This window comes from Lonchura striata, chromosome 32 (genome assembly GCF_046129695.1).
Source record: "Lonchura striata isolate bLonStr1 chromosome 32, bLonStr1.mat, whole genome shotgun sequence".
In the NCBI taxonomy this organism is placed as follows: Eukaryota; Metazoa; Chordata; class Aves; order Passeriformes; family Estrildidae; genus Lonchura; species Lonchura striata.
Genome location: NC_134634.1, coordinates 2,590,768 through 2,611,185, shown reverse-complemented (window position 1 = coordinate 2,611,185; position 20,418 = coordinate 2,590,768). Strand labels below are relative to the sequence as shown.

At 42.4% G+C, this 20,418-nt stretch overlaps 1 protein-coding gene across 1 annotated transcript in view; it reads right to left on the bottom strand.

Annotated features, from left to right (window-relative positions):
- Positions 1–1,463: 1,463 nt before the first annotated feature.
- EBF2 (EBF transcription factor 2) overlaps positions 1,464–20,418 on the bottom strand; it is a 120,260-nt gene continuing 101,305 nt past the window's right edge. The window contains exons 12-17 of the mRNA XM_021546271.2: positions 15,383–15,471; positions 13,392–13,457; positions 11,576–11,753; positions 10,662–10,847; positions 8,745–8,912; positions 1,464–3,051 (exon numbers count right to left, since the gene is read on the bottom strand). Of these exons, the coding sequence (XP_021401946.1) occupies positions 3,020–3,051; positions 8,745–8,912; positions 10,662–10,847; positions 11,576–11,753; positions 13,392–13,457; positions 15,383–15,471 (719 nt within the window). The 3' untranslated portion in view covers positions 1,464–3,019. The remainder of the gene's footprint in view (positions 3,052–8,744; positions 8,913–10,661; positions 10,848–11,575; positions 11,754–13,391; positions 13,458–15,382; positions 15,472–20,418) is intronic.

Below are 20,418 nucleotides of genomic sequence, written 5' to 3'. Positions count from 1 at the left end.
AATTGATCTGGAATATTTGCCAGACAGAATATTGAGTCTATATGATGATCAATTTTAGAAGTAGCCTGTACAGAGAATATTCACCATTTTCATGCTTTGGAGCTTTTTGGGGTTTTTAGTAGGTGGGAATGGAGGAAGGGATTTGATAGAATGAACCTGGTCCACCAAGATAATTTTGGGAATTGGGACTTAATGTGTTTTCACTGAAATTTATGGAAGTTTTAATCCCAGCTCTTCCAGTCCTTAATCCATTTTTATCCCTGGATAAATGCATAATTCCAAACAAGAACTTGAACTTCCTACTTAGCCCTGCTGGGATATCAATACCTAAGAATATATGAAATATTTTGGGGGTTTTGTTGTTGCTGTTTTGCCGTTTGGAACATCCAGGTCAGACCCTGCACCCTGTTGTGTTCTCAGAGATACACTGACAACTCCAGACTTTTGAACATCTACGATTCTTTGATATTTCAGAGCTCACTGGGTTTCAGGGGTGCTGGTTGACCCCCAGTGACTGCCACATCCTTGGTGGCACGAGGGGCACGCAGAGGACCCATAAGGACAATCAACCTGCAGCCAAAACTAACAGGGATTTATTTTATTTTATTTTTTGTGGAACTCAGACGGTTTCAGTAGCCTGACTGTGAAATATTAATTATATCCATGTTCCTTAAACTCGCATTATTCCCACCAAATCTCTCCTTAAATTGTCATTTTTGTAAAATTTATAAGTTGGGCTTTGAGTTTTAGAAGAAATTAACCCCCCACTTCCACCGTTTTAAAATGGGACTCAATGGCTTTGAGGAGGCACCAAATGAAGACCCTGCCAAACCTCACAGCACAGTCAGGAACACAAAATCCTTCCCAACACGTGGGACTTGCTTTGGGAATGGCCAGAGCAGCCCAGTCGGAGTCTCCAAATCTGGTCCCTCCTTTGGAGCTCCACGTGCAGTGGATGGATTTATCCCAGAAACTGAACTGAGCCCTGCACCAGGAAAGGGAACCTGGAGGACCTGGTCCCACCCTTGGAAGTGTTGTTCAACCCCTGGCAGTGCCCAGGCCAGGCTGGAGCAGCCTGGGGCAGCGGGAGGTGTCCCTGCCATGGCAGGGGTGGCACTGGGTGGGCTTTGAGGTCCCTTCCGACCCCTCATCCCAGGATTTTCTGTTCCACGCCCTGCTCTCCTGCCCTGCGCCCAAACCCTGTCCTTCGGGTGAGGGTCCCTCAGGTCATCCCCCTCCTCCATCACCATCCAGCTGAGCACCTGCAGAGAGGAGTTTTGGCTCTTCCAATCAGCTCCACAACAGCTCCAGATGAGCTCAGCCATTTGAGTCGTCCCAGTTTCACCATCCCAAGCCCAGCTCAACTTCTACCGTCCCTAAAGATCACCAAGAACACAATTTTCCTTACCCATCCATTAAACTACTGGGCAAATGGATAAGTTCAGATCCTGGGGACTGATTTAGGGTTTTTTTGATTAATATCAAGGTGCTTCCATAGGAGCAGCTGTCCATGCAGCCATTAATTGTGTGGATTTTAGGGGAGTCTCTGTAGTGTAGCTGGTGTTTATTTTTTCCCCACTAAAAATGGCTTTCCAACAACCAAATTCTTTTGAGTGCTCTCTGGTTTAGTTGGATAATTTATGATTTATTTTATCAGACTTGTCCTCGCCTTCCAATTCCAGGAGAGGAGATGCAAAGGAGAACTAAATTTTTATGTTAGGCTAAAATGCAGAAAAATTCAAAGCATTGATTACCTCTATGAACTTCAATATCCAACTGGCAAATACTTACCATTTTTAATGACTCAGGATAAAAGTGCATAAATCATTCAAATACATGTTCACCCTTTTAAATGCACCCTTAATATGAAGCATAACTGAACTTAAGGTGTTCTAACTACATGGAAAACCCCAGAGAACCCTTCCCCTCATAATTCATACATCGAATCTATAAAATATACTCAGTACCTCATGAAAAATCCGACTCACTCAAATCCCTAAGTGCCACTCACTCGTCAGCTGGGTCTTGGAGACTTAGCAGTTAATCTTAGTACCTGAATATTTTAATTGAAGCACAAAATGGAAATGGGGAAGGGTGACGAGGGTGAAAAAATTCCTACATGAGCTGTTTACCACGATGTAGGTAAAAGTTTCTGAGGGTTTTGTTAATCAGAAAGAATCCTATACATCCTTGCACATGAATTCAGTAAGAGGGGGGGAAAAGTGAGGAGCAATTGCAGCAGTAATAATATATCTCAAACTTATCACTACATTTTTGCATCATCTGTCTTCATTGTACAACTGGAGGAAAAAATCCAAAACAGGGTTTAATTTCTACCTCTACATACAATAACTTACAAGTTTATTTATTTAAATAATTGTAAAACATCTTACATTTTTTAAAGAGGTTAAACTATAAGCAAATACACACATACACCAAAGTTCCATCATTCATGTCAGTTTGTCCTAGAAATTCTTTCATGCTGGTACCCTGTTTTGTTGAATTGTTTTCTGCATAAACTAAATCAATATCCGAAAGGCTCCATAGAAAATAGAAACTTCAACTTTTTTACCCCTACAAAGTAAAACAAATTGTATCCAAAATATCAACCTTGAAACATTTTGCCAATTTCTTTTTTTTTTTTTCCTTTGAATATTTTACAAATCTTAGGAAGGTTTTCGTGTTTTCCAGGAAAGACTTTGCATTTCTAATTCCATTCTGCCAACTCTTGTTCATCCTGGCTCTTGCTGATTCTTCATTCCCAATGGTTGAGGAGTTGATGTGGTTGTGTCAGAAATATGAATCAGGTAAATGATGCAGACTTCTATCTCGTCCAATCCATAAAAAATGTTCCTTTTTTTTCCTGGGCCTGGCTTTTCCCCAAAAAAGAGCTTGTAGTGCTATTTTTTTCTTTTTAGTGGTCCATCACAATAAGTAGTTTTGTGCTGTAAAAGAAAAATGAAAAAAAAAGGAGGAAAAATATGGAAGAGGGAGGGAGAGCAGCAAAGCTGCCCCTTCCTTACATCGGGGGAATGACAAGACCAGTCATGGCTGAAAAAGAAAAGTGAAAAAGATGAAATTGTGGCAAAATGTTATGGAACAAAATATATTCGAGCCCTTTGCCCTCCTGTGAGCAGTCAGGAATCACAGGAAGGGCCTGATCTGAGGTTAAATTTGAATTTTTGTGTCTTTTGGTGCTGCAGTGAGAACTGTGGGGGGTGACTGTGACACAGGCAATGGGCAAAGGGCTGTTCCAGGGGAAAAAAGAATAAATTTCTTCCTGTGTGGGTGGGGAGGGAGTGGGAGGGAATTCCCAGAGTAGCTGGGGCTGCCCTGGATCCCCAGCAGTGTCCTTGGAGCGACCTGGGTCAGTGGGAATGTCCCTGCCATGGCAGAGGGCCCTGGATGGGCTGTGAGGTCCCTTCCCAAACCACTCCATGGTTCTCAGATTCTGTGAAAATCCCACCAGGGTTATTAAATGGATGGAAAAGAGAGAGGATTAATTCAATTCATGTGCATTTGCAGAAAAACCATCCCATTTTTTGGGTTCTTATCTCTGGAGAGAAGTCCTTGGCAGTGGACATTGCTGAGAACTGTCCCCAAATTCAGACTGCTCAAGCTGAACACTCAAAACCATCCTCAAAAACCAAAACTGAGCAGGGTCTCTGCTCCCTACCCACCCTGCTCATCTGCAGGGAAGGGCTGGGAGCAAGGAAAGGTGGAAGCAAAGGGAACTCCCCTGTGCTAGTGACAATTCCAAGCCAGGGAATTCCAAGCCCTGAATCAGCCCAGGGCTGGGTTTTGCCAGTCTGGTTCCAGTGGAAACAGCCTCACTTCCTCACTTTGTTTCCCCCACGTGTCTGAGTCACTGCAGCTCTACCTGGCACGCTCCCAGAACTCTGGGCTTATGTAAATTATTTATTAGTCACTCTCCTGCCTTTAATTGCAGTTCTACTCATAACCCACAGCAGCAACTTTTGGAGCTGCCTGGAACCGGTGCTGCTCCCCAAGGTTTTGAGGGGTAAGTTGAGTTTAGATGTATTTATATAACAAATGAGTGAGTCACCTTTTCAAAGGGGCCTCGGTGCACTGCAAGGTCCTAATCCTGCAAAGATTTACGTTCACTGAAATTTGTGGAATTATTGGTGTGTTTAAAGCCCCGTCCCACTGAGAATTCATTTCACCCTTTCCTTGAGAGGGTTTCAAAAAGTGCTTTGGGCAAGTTCCTGAGCTAACACGAGTCTGTTACTGGAGCTGTGTTTTTAAACAACTGTGGATACGGTCTGTGATTTAATACAATAGGAAAATAAATATTTTCATATTTTCTTACTGACTGGGGCTAAGGTCCCTGCCAATTTTAGCTGATAGCTGAAAGGGAAAGTGAAACCCAACAGCCCAAAGTCAGCAGATACCTTTTGTAATTGCTTTGGAATTTGCTGTGGTTCGTCGTATTTTCAAACCTAAATAAAGCAGGTAAACACTTTCATGCCTGTTTTTGGGATATGTGTGGGTGCATTAGAAGAGAGATTTTCTGATGACACCAAGGATGTTGCTCCATTCCTTCTCCTCACCCCCAAACCCCAAAAATAATCCTACTGGTGGTGTCCCAGAGCAACACGGAGAGATGGGTATTGACCCCATGCCTGCCTTTCTGTCCTTAGAAGGGAAAATTTGATTTAGCCTTGGATTTCTGCCCTGCTCCGGGCTCTGCTGGGCTGGAGGGAGAGGTGAGCAGCCCTCTGTGCTGGCTCCATCCCACAGGTGTCCCAGGGCAGCAGATCCTCGTGCTCTGCTCCGGGCAAGATCACCCAGGCTGCCTCCAGGAGTTTAAAGTGTTTGTCTGAGGTGTCCTGGCTGGGTCTGTGCCCGAAGCAAGAAAAGGAACCCTGCACAGATGGGTGATGAGATTTTTGGCTGCTGGATGTCTGGGCACAGGGGCTGCACCCCTGGAACAGCTCAGCACAGCTGAGTTGCAGCCATTCAGGGGCTGCTGCCAATGTAGTTTGAGCTCTGTTCCCAAGAGAGTCAGTCCTTAACGACATAAATGCTTTTTTTGTGGTGCTACTTTTATTAACAGTATTTTCACTCTTTTTAATCAAGGGAAACTTCCAGCAAAGCAAAGCAAAGTTTAAACCTGATTTTCTGCTACGTCTCTTCAAAAATATTTTGAGAAAACGTGTAGATGGCGTTATTTTGGGGAGTTGCTTAACTTTAAATGAAAGCACATTTTTTTACTGTAGGATTAGAGATATTAATAATAAAATAATATATTTATTGAAATGAATAGGTTTCCAGAGAAGCAGTGGCTGCTCCATCCCTGCATGTGTCCAAGGCCAGGTTGAATGGGGCTTGGAGCAGCCTGGGATAGTGGAAGGTGGCAGGGAGTGGAACTGGATAGGTTTTAATGTCCCTCCCAGTCCAAATGACCCTTGGATTCTGTGATTCCATGATCTGATACAGCAGGTTCCTTAACACAGAAAATACAAGCACGGGCTGATTTGTGTCACTGGCATTTCATTTTCAGCCTCACCTCCTCCTGCAACAAAGCACGAGTCGGTGGAGGAATATTGGCTGGAATTCTCACCTGGTTTTCCCCAGCTCATCTCACGGCTTCTCTCCCGTTTCACACACCCTGCTCTGCCCATTTCCACCCCACCTCCACTCCCCATTGGGGCTGCACTGTCAAAAGCCTATTCCCAGCCTGGATCGCTTTTTATTGAATGTTTGGGAGGTTTGGATTAAGGTCTTACACTGCTAGCAAAGCTGTAATTATTTTTGCCTGTATTACTATATATTGAATCGATGTAACTTTTCAATAAAGGTGGTTCAATGCAGGACACTCCCTGATGAGTTGGGAATATAGCAACCACCAGTCATTATCCCAGAGGGTCTTTTTTTTTTTCTCTTGGAAGGAAATGGAAAAAGAATTAGAGATGAGCCTTATTGTATTAACCTTGACAGCTTGCAATTATCAGCTGAAACACTTGATTAAAATTGTCACAGGGTTGGAGAATTTTTTTATAAATAAATAATCAAAGATGGGTAGCACCATGATGATCTGGTGATAGGCACCTTTAATGGCTGCAATTAATAATGATCATAAGCCTGGTGAGTACAAATGGCCTTTGGAAAACTGTGTTGGAGTGGAAAAGGACTCACTGCAATTCAAACGTGAGAACTGGGAAGGGGATTCCTGCTGAACTCCAGGATCATGGAATGGTTTGGGTTGGAAGGGAGATTCCAGCTGATCTCACCCACCCCCTGCCATGGGCTGGGACAGCTCCCACTGCCCCAGGGTGCTCCAACCTGGCCTTGGGCTTTTCCAGGTTTGGGGCAGCCACAGCTCCTCTGGGCATTCCATCCGAGCCACTCACTGCCCTCACAGGGAGCAAATCCTCCTAAAATACATTTTTGGAAAAAAAACCCTCCCTGTAAACTGCTGGAATAATGGCAATGCAAATCTGAGAATGAAGATTGCACAGCTGCTCCTGTTTGGACTGGCTTTAATTCAGGCTTAAATACTGCTGTGGTTAACATATATGGAAGTTTTAATTTAGATTTTCATTGCTACCTGTAAGGAGGGTGGCATGCTCTGAGGGGCTGGTAAAGAAGAAGAAGACAAAGAAGAAGATAAAGAAGATGATGAAGAAGAAATTATCATCCCCTAAATGTAGATATCTAATTCTATAATATATATTATTATTTTTATTATATTGAGGAGATGTTTTCCACATGTTATCAGTGGGGAAATTCAGAATTAATGGGCTTTGGAAAGGGGCCTGCACATATTCACTGCTTGCCCTGTGCTTTTGCTATTCTCTCTCCAGCAGCATTTTGGGATGCCTGAGTTTGACAAGGAAATAAATCCGAGATTCCATGCCCAGCACACCTACCCCTGGTTTCCAGCCCCAGGGGCAGAGGGCATTATCCATCTCCCACTGCCTCAGTCCAGGCAAGAAGCCTCTTTGGGAGCCTCCTGTTGACTTTTTAGCCACATCTGTCTGTCAGCACTGTGGGAACGTTAATTTGGATATCAGGCTGTGTGTACCTGGATCTTTTCCAAAGCATGTGCTCCCCAGCTTGCATCAATTTAAATATTTCAGCTGGAATTTGCATCCATGGCTGGAAGAGTTCAATAGTTACCAGGACCTGGTATAACAAACCTTGTTTCTTCTTGCTGTGTCACTGACCAGTCCTTAGATTTTACAGTTGTAGCATGTGAATATACTTATGTTTGTGTTGATGTACAGGCAGAAATCCCACAAAGAGAGGGATGTGGTTAATAAATTCTGTATCCATTTATCTCTGATTTTGCTAATTCAGCAATTATTCACAACCTTAACTCACAGATTAATCCTGACCAGCTCAGGACTGGACTTTGGCCGGTAGAAATGGATGGATGTCAAGTTTTAGCTTTGAGATTTTGTTATATTTAATATTAAAGCTCAATTTTTAGAATCTCTCATTGATTACTGATTTCTAGACTGGATAATATACATTGTATACACCAAATGGCATAGCTGGTCTCTAGTACTTTATTCCTTTATAGGTTGAAAGAGAGAGAAACTCCTTCTAAGCAGAGCCTTGAGTGTTACCTTAAGGAAAATTATTAATTAAAATATTTCAGTAGTTTCTTAATCTGTCCTTTTTCTGTCTCCTAGAAGCAGCCTGAGTGGTTTTCTCTCTGATTTGTGTTTAGCACCACCTCAGGTAACTCCTTAATATTTAGGTTTCGTATTTAGGCCTTCTTTACATAAAACTTAGACAAGTTTAAGGCAGACTTAAATCTGTGCATTCACACGATGAGATCAATGGATCTAGCCATTCATGGGAAGAAAATTATCTTAGGAAAGTGTGGATTTTCTTGTAATTGGGGCACAGGAAGAAGCTGTTTCAGAATTCTCTGAGTTAGCTTTTAAAAATGTTACTGTTTTTGTTCAGCATACTTAGAATTTCCTTATTACATAAAATAATCACACTTTCTGCAGGTTCCTGTGGCCCAGCTCAGGGTTTATATCACACCCAGCCAAACAGGTGCTGTTTGTGGGGCTCATTTGGAATTACCACTGGCTCTTGGCACGGCTCAATTCCCAGAGCTGTGTTTCCTAGGCTATCTCTAGTGAAGTCTGAAGGAGCCAGATGACTTCCCAGGCCCTATAAAGGCATTTTTTATGGAGACTTGGAACATATTTATGTGCTGCACACACTTTCCCCCCCTGCCCCAGCCTGTTAAAGCAAGAATTCAGTGCAGGTTTCCATTCTTATCTTTCTGCTCACATTTGTTTCACAGATCACCTTTAAAAGGGCTGTAAATGGGCTGTGGGGCTCAATTCCCGGGCTGAGCCTAAATCTTGCAGCAGGTTTGTGTTCTGGACAGAGCTGGGGATTAACTCTGCTCTGTTTAACAAGCCCCCCAAGCCTGAGGAGAAGTCATTCCCCACAAAAGGGGAATATTCCAGGGAAAGGTGTCCCTGCCTATGGTGGGGGTTGGAACTGGATCTTTAAGGTCCTTACCCAGCCCAAACCACTCTGGGGTGGAGACTCATTGGGTCAGAACCTTCCTGTGGAAATCACTGCCTAGCCCCTAAAAGCTTGGATTAATCCTTGAATCCAGCTGGGCTGGGGCAGGTTTTCACTCCTGAGCCTTGCAGCAGCCGCGTGATGGAACTCGAGGTGACGACTGGCGGTGGCTGCGTTTCCCAAATGGAAGTTTGAATGGGAATGATCAGGAACACGTTCCTCACCTCTGAAGCCATTCCCGTTGCCACTGGAGCAGGCGGGAGAGGGGGACCCTTGGGGTCTGATGACAGGAGCAAAGGCACTCTTCTGTTTGACAGCAGGGAACACCGAGGAGGAGAACGGGAGGATGGAAGAAGTGCTGGAGGAGCCGACTGTTGGACTTGAAGACATCACTGCCAAAAGGGAAAAAAAAGGAATTTCTCATCAGAACTTCGGTAAAGCTGTTTCAGGAATCTCATTCCTTGTTTTACCTCTCAAAGGAGGTCTCCTTCTCTCAGTGAGTAGAATTAGAGTAAGTCTGAAGTAGAGAGGGAGTTAAACTGAATAGTTCAGAAAAAAACAATGCTTAATTCCTTCAAAATTAAGGGTGAGAGTGCCAGAAAATTGAAAATTATCAAGGGAAAACCAGAGTCAATAGGAACTGTAATGACCTGTCCAATCAGTGTCCTTGCAATTTAGAAAGGTTGGCAAATCCTGTGTCTTCCCCAGTTTTTTAAAAATTAATTTTCCTTGGTTTCAAGCTGCTGCTTAGATTTTACTCTAAATTGGCAACTTTTTAAAGAAGTGCCTTGCAAGAAAAAAAGCCCCTTTCTCTCTCCAATAACTTGTCCAGGAACTGTTTGCTGAGCTTCCAGAACAATATCAGCCATTTCTCAACAAAAGGAGGAATAAATAACAATATTTCATGTGAATTCCCAGGTCTCTTGGTAGTATTAGTTTGAAATCACAATAACATGAAAAAGACCTGGTCCTTTTCTTATGGAAGCTCCAGAAGAGGGGAATCTGCATAAGGATAAAAAAAAGGAGGGAAATAAGAAGCAATCATCAACACTCAGAAAACGGGAGCCTTTTCTAGTTTATACTCATGACACCCAAACACAAGGAGAGCCAAATGTGCACTTGTCGGAACTCCAAATGTCCCTCAGACAATTTTGGAGGTTCCAGGTCCAGGTCAGAAGCATTTGAGGCCCTGGCAGGCAGCTGCAAACAGCTGTGATTTTGGGTTTGAACATGGAATGATTTACCAACCTTACAGGAAGAACAAGAAGTCACAAAAGTTTAGATATTAGAGTAGAAGTAGTCACAAAGTAGAGGGAAGAATTTCTGAGTGCTGTACAGGGGGTTTTGGTTTTGTACATGGGGGTCAGAGGTTTAAGATGGATTTGGGATTTGGGCCTGCCCTGTCCTCCCTCTTTCTCCTTCCTCACCTCCATGTTCTTGGTTTAGAGTAGAAAAGCACCATTTAATATAGTTAATGGGCATTTGGAAAAACTGTGAACATGTAACACGTAATGTACCATATAAAAGATAGAAAATCACCATTTAATATAGGTAATAGGCATTGGGGAAAACTGTGAACATGTGACATGTAATGTACCATATAAAAGATAGAAAATCACCATTTAATATAGGTAATAGGCATTGGGGAAAAATGTAACCATGTAACACGTAATGTACATATAAAAGATAGAAAATCACCATTTAATATAGGGAATAGGCATTGGGGAAAACTGTGAACATGTGACACGTAATGTACATATAAAAGACAGCAGCAGCCCTGGGCAGGGGAGAGAAGAAGAAGAAGAAGAAGAAGAAGAAGAAGAAGAAGAAGAAGAAGAAGAAGAAGAAGGAGAAGAAGGAGAAGAGGAGGAGTCAGAGAGGATGTCAGGGTGTGTGTGTGCCTCTGCCTGAGCTGTGAGCAAACCACAGCAGCCCCAGGAGAAAATCTTTTAGAAAACTTGCAATAAACTGCCTTGAGACCAACAACAGAGACTGCTGAGCCTTTCTTTGGAAGCTCGGGTTGGAGGAGGGACTTTTCCTCCACACGGAGCCCGGAACCAGGGATTGCTCTGGCGTGTGCTAGAGCCAGGTGTGGGGTTTGGGGGCGGGATGGGGTCGGGGTACGCGGCGCGGGGCCGTACGTCCGTAGGGGGATCCCGTGGGGGAGCCGTTGATGAAGCCGGGGGAGCCGGGCACGCCCAGGTTGGACATGGGCACGTTGCTGTAGCCGTTCATGCTGTTGCTGGAGGTGCTGTAGTTGGACTGCTGAGGGGTGGAGCTGGAGGAGTACCCCCGCGGGGAGATGCTGCTGGTGTTACGGATGTAACCTGGAAATAAAACACATCTCAGAACAGCTCTGCGGCTCAAAGCTTCCTCCTGCTCATCCCCTGCTTAAATAAACGTCATGGAAACCCAGATGTAGGAAACATCACTACATTCAATGTTTTTTCCTGCATTTTAAGTTCTGAACCAACGTTTTGAAGTGACCCAATGTATTAGGAGTGCCCCAACCCTCTCAGGAGAAACCTGGTGTATGTTGGAACACGATTTACACGTAAAAGGATGTGGCTTGGCCAGGAGATGGGAGGTGGGCTGTGTCTGGAGAGATACGGGGACCCCAGGCGCATAAACAAGCCAAGATGGATCTCATGGAAATCCTCGGGCAGATCCATGTGAATGCAGCATTCCCATAAATTTTATCAAGGGATTCACCAACTCCGGACACTGAATTGTTCTTCCTCATCACCAAAAAAAGAAAATCTCATTAACCCATGGACTCTGAATGGAAGAAAAGCCTGACTGCTGAAATCTTGGCCTCAGGTGGAATTTTCCCAATAAAAACCGCTGGTGCCAGGATGGAGGTGTGGGCATGGAGGAAAACCTCTGCTGAGGCTGACTCCTGGTGCCGACCCCGGGCTCGGCTCTGTTCTTTCCTTGTGTCTGTCTAGCTAGACTTCGATTGCAAAAATAAATATTCTATTTTAATTTGGCTGGGCATCCATTTATAACAAGGGAAAGGCTGGGTTGGGGTTGCAGGGAACGCTTCGGGGCTCACCCTGGTTGTTGCCCTGCGCCGACTCGGAGATGCTGACGCCCAGCTGGCCGCCGTAGGAGTTGATGCCCATCATGGAGCTGTGGGCAGGGGAGCTGGGCAGCGCCGGGATCTGCGCGGGGTTGCGGGGCACGCTGTACAGCGCCTCGGCGATGTCGGCCGCGCGCTTCAGGATCAGGTCCTGCCAACGAGCGGAATGCGGATGAAAACTTCAACTTCGTCATTTTAATGGAGATTTTAGTGTAGGTTTAGTATACTGATGAGAACTTGGGACTAAGGCTATTGAGTCTTGTTTTGGACAGAAGCATTTTAGGATTTTAATTCTTTTTCACATGTTTTAATTCCTATATAATTCACATTTCTTTAGCTTTAGATATATCGCTTAAATGAATAGATTTTGATGAAGAGGAGAGATGGCATATAATGATTCTTTTAGTATACTGATGAGAACTTGGGACTAAGGCTATTGAGTCTTGTTTTGGATAGAAGTATTTTAGGATTTTAATTCTTTTTCACATGTTTTAATTCCTATATAATTCACATTTCTTTAGATATATCACTTAAATGAATAGATTTTGATCAAGAGGAGAGATGGCATATAATGATGCTTTTAGTATACTGATTAGAACTTGGGACTAAGGCTATTGAGTCTTGCTTTGGATAAAAGTATTTTAGGATTTTAATTCTTTTTCACATGTTTTAATTCCTATATATTTCACATTTCTTTAGCTTTAGATATATCACTTAATAGATTTTGATCAAGAGGAGAGATGGCATATAATGATTCTTTTAGTATACTGATGAGAACTTGGGACTAAGGCTATTGAGTCTTGTTTTGGATAGAAGTATTTTAGGATTTTAATTCTTTTTCACATGTTTGAATTCCTATGTATTTCACATTTCTTTAACTTTTATATATATCACTTAAATGAATAGGTTTGTGATCAAGAAGAGAAATGGCACATAACGATGTTTAGGCTCTTGAGAGAATAAAAAATAAAAAATAAATAAAATTGCAATTTTTTTTTTGCTACAATATATTTATTTTGTTTGACTAAGTTTTAGTTTATTGGTTTTTGGTATTAGTTTCTAAGGGGTTTTTGGGGCTGGCTTTATTTGAGTGTGGTGGATTTACGTATTTTGCTTTTTAATTTTGATTGTGGTGAGGGTGGTGAGAAGTATTTGGAATGTTTTGGGTTTTTTTTATTGTGGTTTTAAAGTCTTTTTTGTAAGAGATTTAAGGTAGACTTAATTTTTAGGTTGCATGTTACGTATTGGTTTACTGGCTCGCCATAATGAAACACGGATGAAAAATTAAACCCTACAATTCTAATAAAGATTTGTAGGGAACGATATGTTTATATATAGTGCTTTATTTATGTATATTTATAGTGGACGCATGTCGGGACTTATTGTCCTTTAATGGACATGTTCTGAGAACTTTTAATCTTTTTTTATTACTTTTATTAATTTTATATACATAGAATTTCACAATGGGTTAATACATATTTATTTTGTTGATTTTACATTACACTTACAGCTAGTTACACTTGTACTCAGTTTTTGTCAGAAAGTACAGAAAGAACTCCTGGGTCACTCTGCCCTGTCTGTTTTAAGGTCTGAGGAGTTTTTTTTTTATTTCTTATTTTCTAGTGTGGAAATTTGCATTATTTTTTTTTTTAGCTGGGGTAGTTGCGCTAGTGTTGCAGTTCTAGATTAAACAGCATATTTAGCAAGCTTGAAGTGGCATATTTAATCAAATTTAAATGGATTTCTACCCTGTTGAATTTTCACTCTGCCTCACGGGGGGCAGCCTGACCTGGTTGTTGTGGGGCGTCCCGTACAAAGCTTCCACCAGGTCAGCGGCTCTTTTCAGCAGCATTTCCTGTGCAGCAGACGGAAAGAGAGAGGTGGTGTCATGGCAAAAATATAGCTCCCGTCAATAAAATTAATATTTCATAAATAAATAAATAAATAAGATATATAAAATATATAAAATATATATGATATACATATTATATATAATATATAATATACATTATATATGTATACAATATATTATATATATTATATATTATATATTATATATTATATATTATATATATAATATACATTATATATGTATATAATATATTATATATATATTCTATATTCTATATTCTATATTCTATATTCTATATTCTATATTCTAAATATAAATATAAATATAAATATATATATATATATAAGTATAAAATAAATATATAATAAAGATACAATCAATAAAGAAAACAAACAAACAAACAAAAAAGAGAAATATATAATAAATAAAATAAAATTTTAAATATAGGACCAATTAAAAAAACCCAAAATAAATGTATAATAAATAAAAATAAATACAAATTACAATTAATTAAATAAATATGGAATAAATAAAATACAATCCAGCAAATAAATATTAAAAACAGCAATAAAATGGCAAAATAAACTGGAACAGGAGAAAATAAATAAAATAAAAAATTGAATAAGACAGGATAGATTAGACTAGACTAAAGTAAAATTAAAAAATAAATGCAATAAATAGAAGAATAGGATAGGATAGGATAGGATAGGATAGGATAGAATAGAATAGAATAGAATAGAATAGAATAGAATAGAATAGAATAGAATAGAATAAGAGAAAAGGGAAGGGAAGGGAAGGGAAGGGAAGGGAAGGGAAGGGAAGGGAAGGGAAGGGAAGGGAAGGGAAGGGAAGGGAAGGGAAGGGAAGGGAAGGGAAGGGAAGGGAAGGGAAGGGAAGGGAAGGGAAGGGAAGGGAAGGGAAGGGAAGGGAAGGGAAGGGAAGGGAAGGGAAGGGAAGGGAAGGGAAGGGAAGGGAAGGGAAGGGAAGGGAAGGGAAGGGAAGGGAAGGGAAGGGAAGGGAAGGGAAGGGAAGGGAAGGGAAGGGAAGGGAAGGGAAGGGAAGGGAAGGGAAGGGAAGGGAAGGGAAGGGAAGGGAAGGGAAGGGAAGGGAAGAGAAGAGAAGAGAAGAGAAGAGAAGAGAAGAGAAGAGAAGAGAAGAGAAGAGAAGAGAAGAGAAGAGAAGAGAAGAGAAGAGAAGAGAAGAGAAGAGAAGAGAAGAGAAGAGAAGAGAAGAGAAGAGAAGAGAAGAGAAGAGAAGAGAAGAGAAGAGAAGAGAAGAGAGGAATTAAATAAATCAAATCTCCAGTGACTCCAGTGTTAGTGCGGTCGCTCTAAGCCCGGCTGCGTTCCGTGCTGTGTTCAGGTGTTATTCGCCAGGCACCGGAGGCACCTGAGCCGTCCCGGTGGGTCGGAGCCGCCCCCCAGAACCGCGAGTCCCGTCGGAGGCAGCGGGGCTGGTCCCGGCCGTGCCGTGCCGTGCCGTGCCGGGGCTCCTCCTGGCCCGGAGCTCTCCAGCGTCCTGAACCGGCTCCGCCTCAGCAGCGCCAGAACGGGGACAAATCCCAGGCGACCCCGCTCCCCCGGGATTTCCATGGATCCTTTCGCACGTGTGTAGGATTCAACACATTCCTTGGCGTGTTCACAGCTTTGGGCTCAGGGATGTGCCACCAGGGACAGGGCACAGCACAAGGACAAGGAACTGGGACATTCGCTGGGCTCAGTTTAGCAGCAAAATGACACAGACACTGTTTGAACTCTAACATACAAAAATCGCTGTGTGTTCTACACAGTCCCATTCTTGCCAGGCTTACAACTAATTGTTGAATTCAGATGTGATTGTCATTTAAGGTATAATTGTGGGTTTTTTTATGAATTAGAAGTGAAAAAACACATTTGGTGGGCTGAATGAAATGCTTAAAATTATTTTACCTTAGCTAATCTTTCAGGGTCCCCAGGATGTCTTGGGATTACCTTCTGCAGTCTTTGGAAGCCGTAATCTATGGTAGGTTCATTTAAAGCTGGAAAGAAAACATCAAACCCCACCATGTTATATGGCTGCATCTAAACATGTACTTTTATACGGCTGCATCTAAACATGTACTTTTATATGGCTGTATCTAAACATGTACTTTTATATGGCTGTATCTAAACATGTACTTTTATACGGCTGCATCTAAACATGTACTTTTATATGGCTGCATCTAAACATGTACTTTTATATGGCTGCATCTAAACATGTACTTTTATATGGCTCTGTCTCAATAGGGCAACAAAGAAATCATGACTTCTGCACTCAAAGCTGCTCCTGTTTCCCTGGCTGAATTCTCACCCTCTATCAAAGGCTGAATGAATAATTTGCAAGATGCAGCAGCACTGTCACAAAATATTCCTTTTAGGATGTACGTTTCACTCTGGACAAAACCATGACAGCAAGAAAGCAAATTATGAGACAAGAACACAGCAGAACAGGTCTTCTCCTGCTGGTTGCGCAGGCAGAAATCAGGCAGTTTATCAGAGGAGTGTTTGCTCCTCTAATAAACACATTCCACACACGCCCCCAATGTTTTGCAGTCCCGAAGTAGGGCACAGTTATTCATCAGACACATTCCCTTCCCCAGTTGTGTGTTCTGCATACTCTGCCACTTCCCTGTAATGATCTTAATCTCTGGTGGATAAACCAGGATATTTTGACCCAGATCCTCAGTTAGCAATAGCTGGCAGAGCCCTACTGGCATCATTGATGATTTCAGAAAACTTCTGACACTTTTCTAGTCTCTGCTAGGAAATCGTAGCAATAATACTCAATTTTCTGATTATTCAAACTTTAATTTAAATTGGTGCAGAACCCAAAAGTCAGCTTACAGCATTCTCTGTGCTCAGGCTCTGCCTGCCTCTAACACCTCAGCAGTGCCACTGAGCACCAGCACTGTTACAGGGATGTTTTTCTTTGAGGTCCCTTGTTCTTCAGAATGCACATTTTAACAGAAATGACACATTCATGCTGAGGATTCTGCAAAGAATTTCATGACACATTTAATAAGTAACATATGTAAGTCCTTTAGCATTACCCTCAATCAGTGCTGGCTTAGACCTTCTTGTACCATTTGTGGTTCTTTTGGGAGGGAAAAAAAAATATCTTTTTTTTTTTAAATAACTAGCACTGTCACTGGCATGGCTGAAAAACCCTGATTAAAGAGATGCTGTTGGTTCTTAGTGAATGATCCAAAATATCCTGAGCACCTCACAGGAGAACCATCTTCTGCACCAGGAGAAGAACCCACCACGTGAGACAGAGTTTTACACTGATCCAAGTTCCCTGTTTATTCCTGTTCCCTGTTTATCCCTGTCTGCCTTTAGTATAACAACATGAAAGTAAAAGGTCACATTCTCCACTGAGATACATTTTATATTTACTTTTTATTAAATAATTATGGCATGGCATGAAGTTTAAATATTACAGGAGATAATCAAGTGGGAATTGAGCAGAGAAAACCCAGACCTGAGAATTTAGTCTTGGCTATACTTAGAATGTCTTTGCTCTCCACTGGGAGCCATTCTGGTTTGCTGAAGGAGTTTAATAATACACATTTCAACTGCCACAGAATCTACATCCCGTTTGGGAAGAAGAGTTTTTTGGGGGTGGGCTATTTTGCCAATAATCCTGAGAATTAGAGGCCAATTCTCTCAAGAGCCTAAATATCATTATGTGCCATTTCTCTTCTTGATCACAAACCTATTCATTTAAGTGATATATCTGAAGCTAAAGAAATGTGAAATATATAGGAACCCAAACATGTGAAATATACAGGGGTTCAAATATATATAAAGTTACTAGAAATAGCTAGTGGGAATATGCAAAATGCTAATTCAGGAAGAAGGAGCTGGCTATTATTCAACGAACATTTTTCCAATGGATTGACATGGACAGTTTCATCCTGATAGATCAACAGCAGCAAATCATTTCCCAGCAATGCTGAATTGTTCACAGGGCTCAGCCATCCTGAATCAATGTGTACATTGTCTTTCAGCACAAAGGTTTTCTGTACAGCCTGCAACAAAATTGCCCACTACTGGTTTTACTCATTAATGGAACAAAAATATCTCTGTTACGAAATCCTGCGAAAAACCAGTACCAAGTATTGGAGGAATAAATGACACCTTCCCAAGTGAAGGCCAAAGATGAAGAATTCACCAGCAAGTTTAAGCAGCTTCCCCACAATCCCACTTCCACTGAGGAAAGAGCTGCTGGCTCAGGAGTGATTTATCTGTATGTTGCATAGAAATATGCCAGAATTATATCCAAATGTTCATGGATTCAGAGACCATAAAGGGGTCTGACACACAAGCAGGCTGTTCATTGTTTCCTAGAAATCAGATATCTGAAATGAAACCCCTCAGAAAACAGGCTCAGGTACGAAATCCCTTTGGCAACCCTCAAATCCAGAGTTTCAGGATCAAGGGGTCATTTAAACTTCCCAAAACAGTTTAAAAAACTGGGTATGGCATGATATAATTTATGCACAAAAAGAAAAGCCACCTAGGGAATAAACTAAATTATCAGTGAGCCTGTAAACCTCTCAACTGTTTTAACAACAGAATTATTGCATAAGAGTAGGCACAGATCTAAATGTGTCACCAACTATCTGACTTTATTTGTGTGAGCCTCAGAGTCTGGACAGTGCTTCCTCTTGGATGTTCTTTACCCCTCAAAACCTTTGTTTTCATCTTAAACACAACTATCCTGACTTGCACATCAGACTGGTGCTGCTGCCACCCTGGGAGATGTGGGAAAGGCACGTCCATGTGCTGTTCTTCTCCTGGCACAGAAGATGGTTCTCCTGTGAGGTGCTCAGGATATTTTGGATCATTCCAAAAGAACCATCAGCTCTGCAGCTCACCTTGGATTTACCCCACAAAGCACAGCACAGGGAAAACCTGTGAAGAATCAAAGTCTGGAGATCTCTAGATCAAAGTCAGGAGAATCAAAGTCTGAAGATCTCTAGAAATATCCTGAACCCTTCAAGCTGTGGCACAGGGAGAGCAGTTTTGGCATTGGGCTGCCCAACCTTTAAGGTGTTAACAGAGAAAAGGCACCTGTGGCATCAAGCTTGAATCATGGAATGGTTTGGGTTTTTTGGGTTGGGAGAGACCTTAAAAATCACCTTGTTCTACCCTGCCACCATGGGCAGTCATGCCTTCCACTAGTCCTGGATGCTCCAAGCCCTGTCCAACCTGGCACTGGACACTCCCAGGGATGGGGCAGGCACAGCTTCTCTGGGCAACCTGTGCCAGGTCCTCACCACTCCCACTGGGAGGAATTTCTTCTGTAAATCTCACCTGAATTTCTCCTCTTTCAGTTTGAATCCATTACTCCTTGTCCTGTCACTGCAGATCTTGATGAAGGGTCCCTCTCTGGTTTTCCTGTCAGCCCCCTCAGATCCTGGAATTCTCTATTTCCCCATGTTTCTCACAGGCTAAAGCAGTGACAGCAGGAAATGCTTCATCATCTCAGCTTTTTCTGTCCAAGGGAACTCGCTCTTCCAATTTATAGAGCTCTCTGCATCCTTGTAAGTGTTGTTTCTCACAAGCAGAAAACAAGAGCTCCAATCTCCTTACAAGATTTAGCACCTTCCCATGCCTGGATCCTGGCACAGAGGCTGATGCAGCACAAACCAGAGCCCAGCCTCTCCCACAGACGAGTTTATATTGCTTTGCTCTGACAAGGTAACCCCTGGAGGATTTCTGCTCAGCAAGGAAAATTATGTTCCAAATCTCCCTGATATACACATTTCCAGGTTAGCATCCCTGTGACAAAGTAAATGCAGGGCTGTGATCAAAGCTGAACTACGAAAGCCTACACGACGTGCCCTCAGCTGGCATAAACTGGTGTGTTATTAAAACCAGGGGAACTATAATGGAACCACTTACAGCAGCAAAGAATTTGAATTTGTGTCGTATTAAAAGCAGAATATGAGGCTACAGCAAGGTTAGCAGCAGAGAACAAATGTCTTTTTATTCCAGGAGCAGCTGATGAAGGGAAAGCAATTCAGAACAGGGATGTGTGTGCAGCCTGTATCCTCACCAGATGAAGGCACACACAGGGACTAAATGCCTGGGTGAGGCTGTGGGATCTCATCCTGTTGAGATTTTTACCTCAGATGATTTTAAAGAAGGTTTTGATCTCAGGCTGTGGTGGACAGTATACTGAGGGGGACACCTAGTTGGGTCACAGTGAGAACTGTGAGTTTTTGGGAGCCAGTCTGCAAACAGGACTATCCTATATTTGCTCAAGTTTCCTGTTCTTTTTTTCCATTGGTTCAGGAATTTTTTTCTTGTAAGGTCATGTATTGAGTTCACATTCAGGATTGGACCTTTGCCCTCAGATGCCCCTGTATCTGGCTGCCCACGGGTCTTTGGAATCTAGCCTCTGTAACCTGTGGTTGTCACGTTTTGTTATTTTCATTATTAAAGCTTTTTTCTGGGCTAGTCCATTGCTCCTGTTCCTCATTTTTAGCCAGATTCTCCTGGCCAAGCCAAGCAAGGAGATCACAGCGAACTTCCTTATGTGGTGATTTAAAAACAGGCTTTTATCTCTCATTTTAAGTATTTCATCTCTTACTTCAGCTGCTGAAGTTGGTTCAGCCAGCTTTAGCTGCCATTGCCCTCCAGTGAGCCATTTGTCTGGCTTTTGCTGTACTCTCCAGCACATCATTACAAGTCTACAGAATCCTGCTGGCTTCCCTCTGCAGGAAGTTTTCCAGGTGGGAACCTTATGGAAAAGTCCACACGTCCCATTTTGGCGAGGAGAGGAGGCTGATGGCCGAGTTGCAGCACCCCTGAGTGAGAGCACTTGGGAGTGGAGACACTGAGAGCCCCAGAAGCTCAGCAGTGCCAGCACAGCACACTCTGCAGAAGCCCGACATGAAGACACATTACAGGACACAGATAAGCTCCCTTAACAGCCT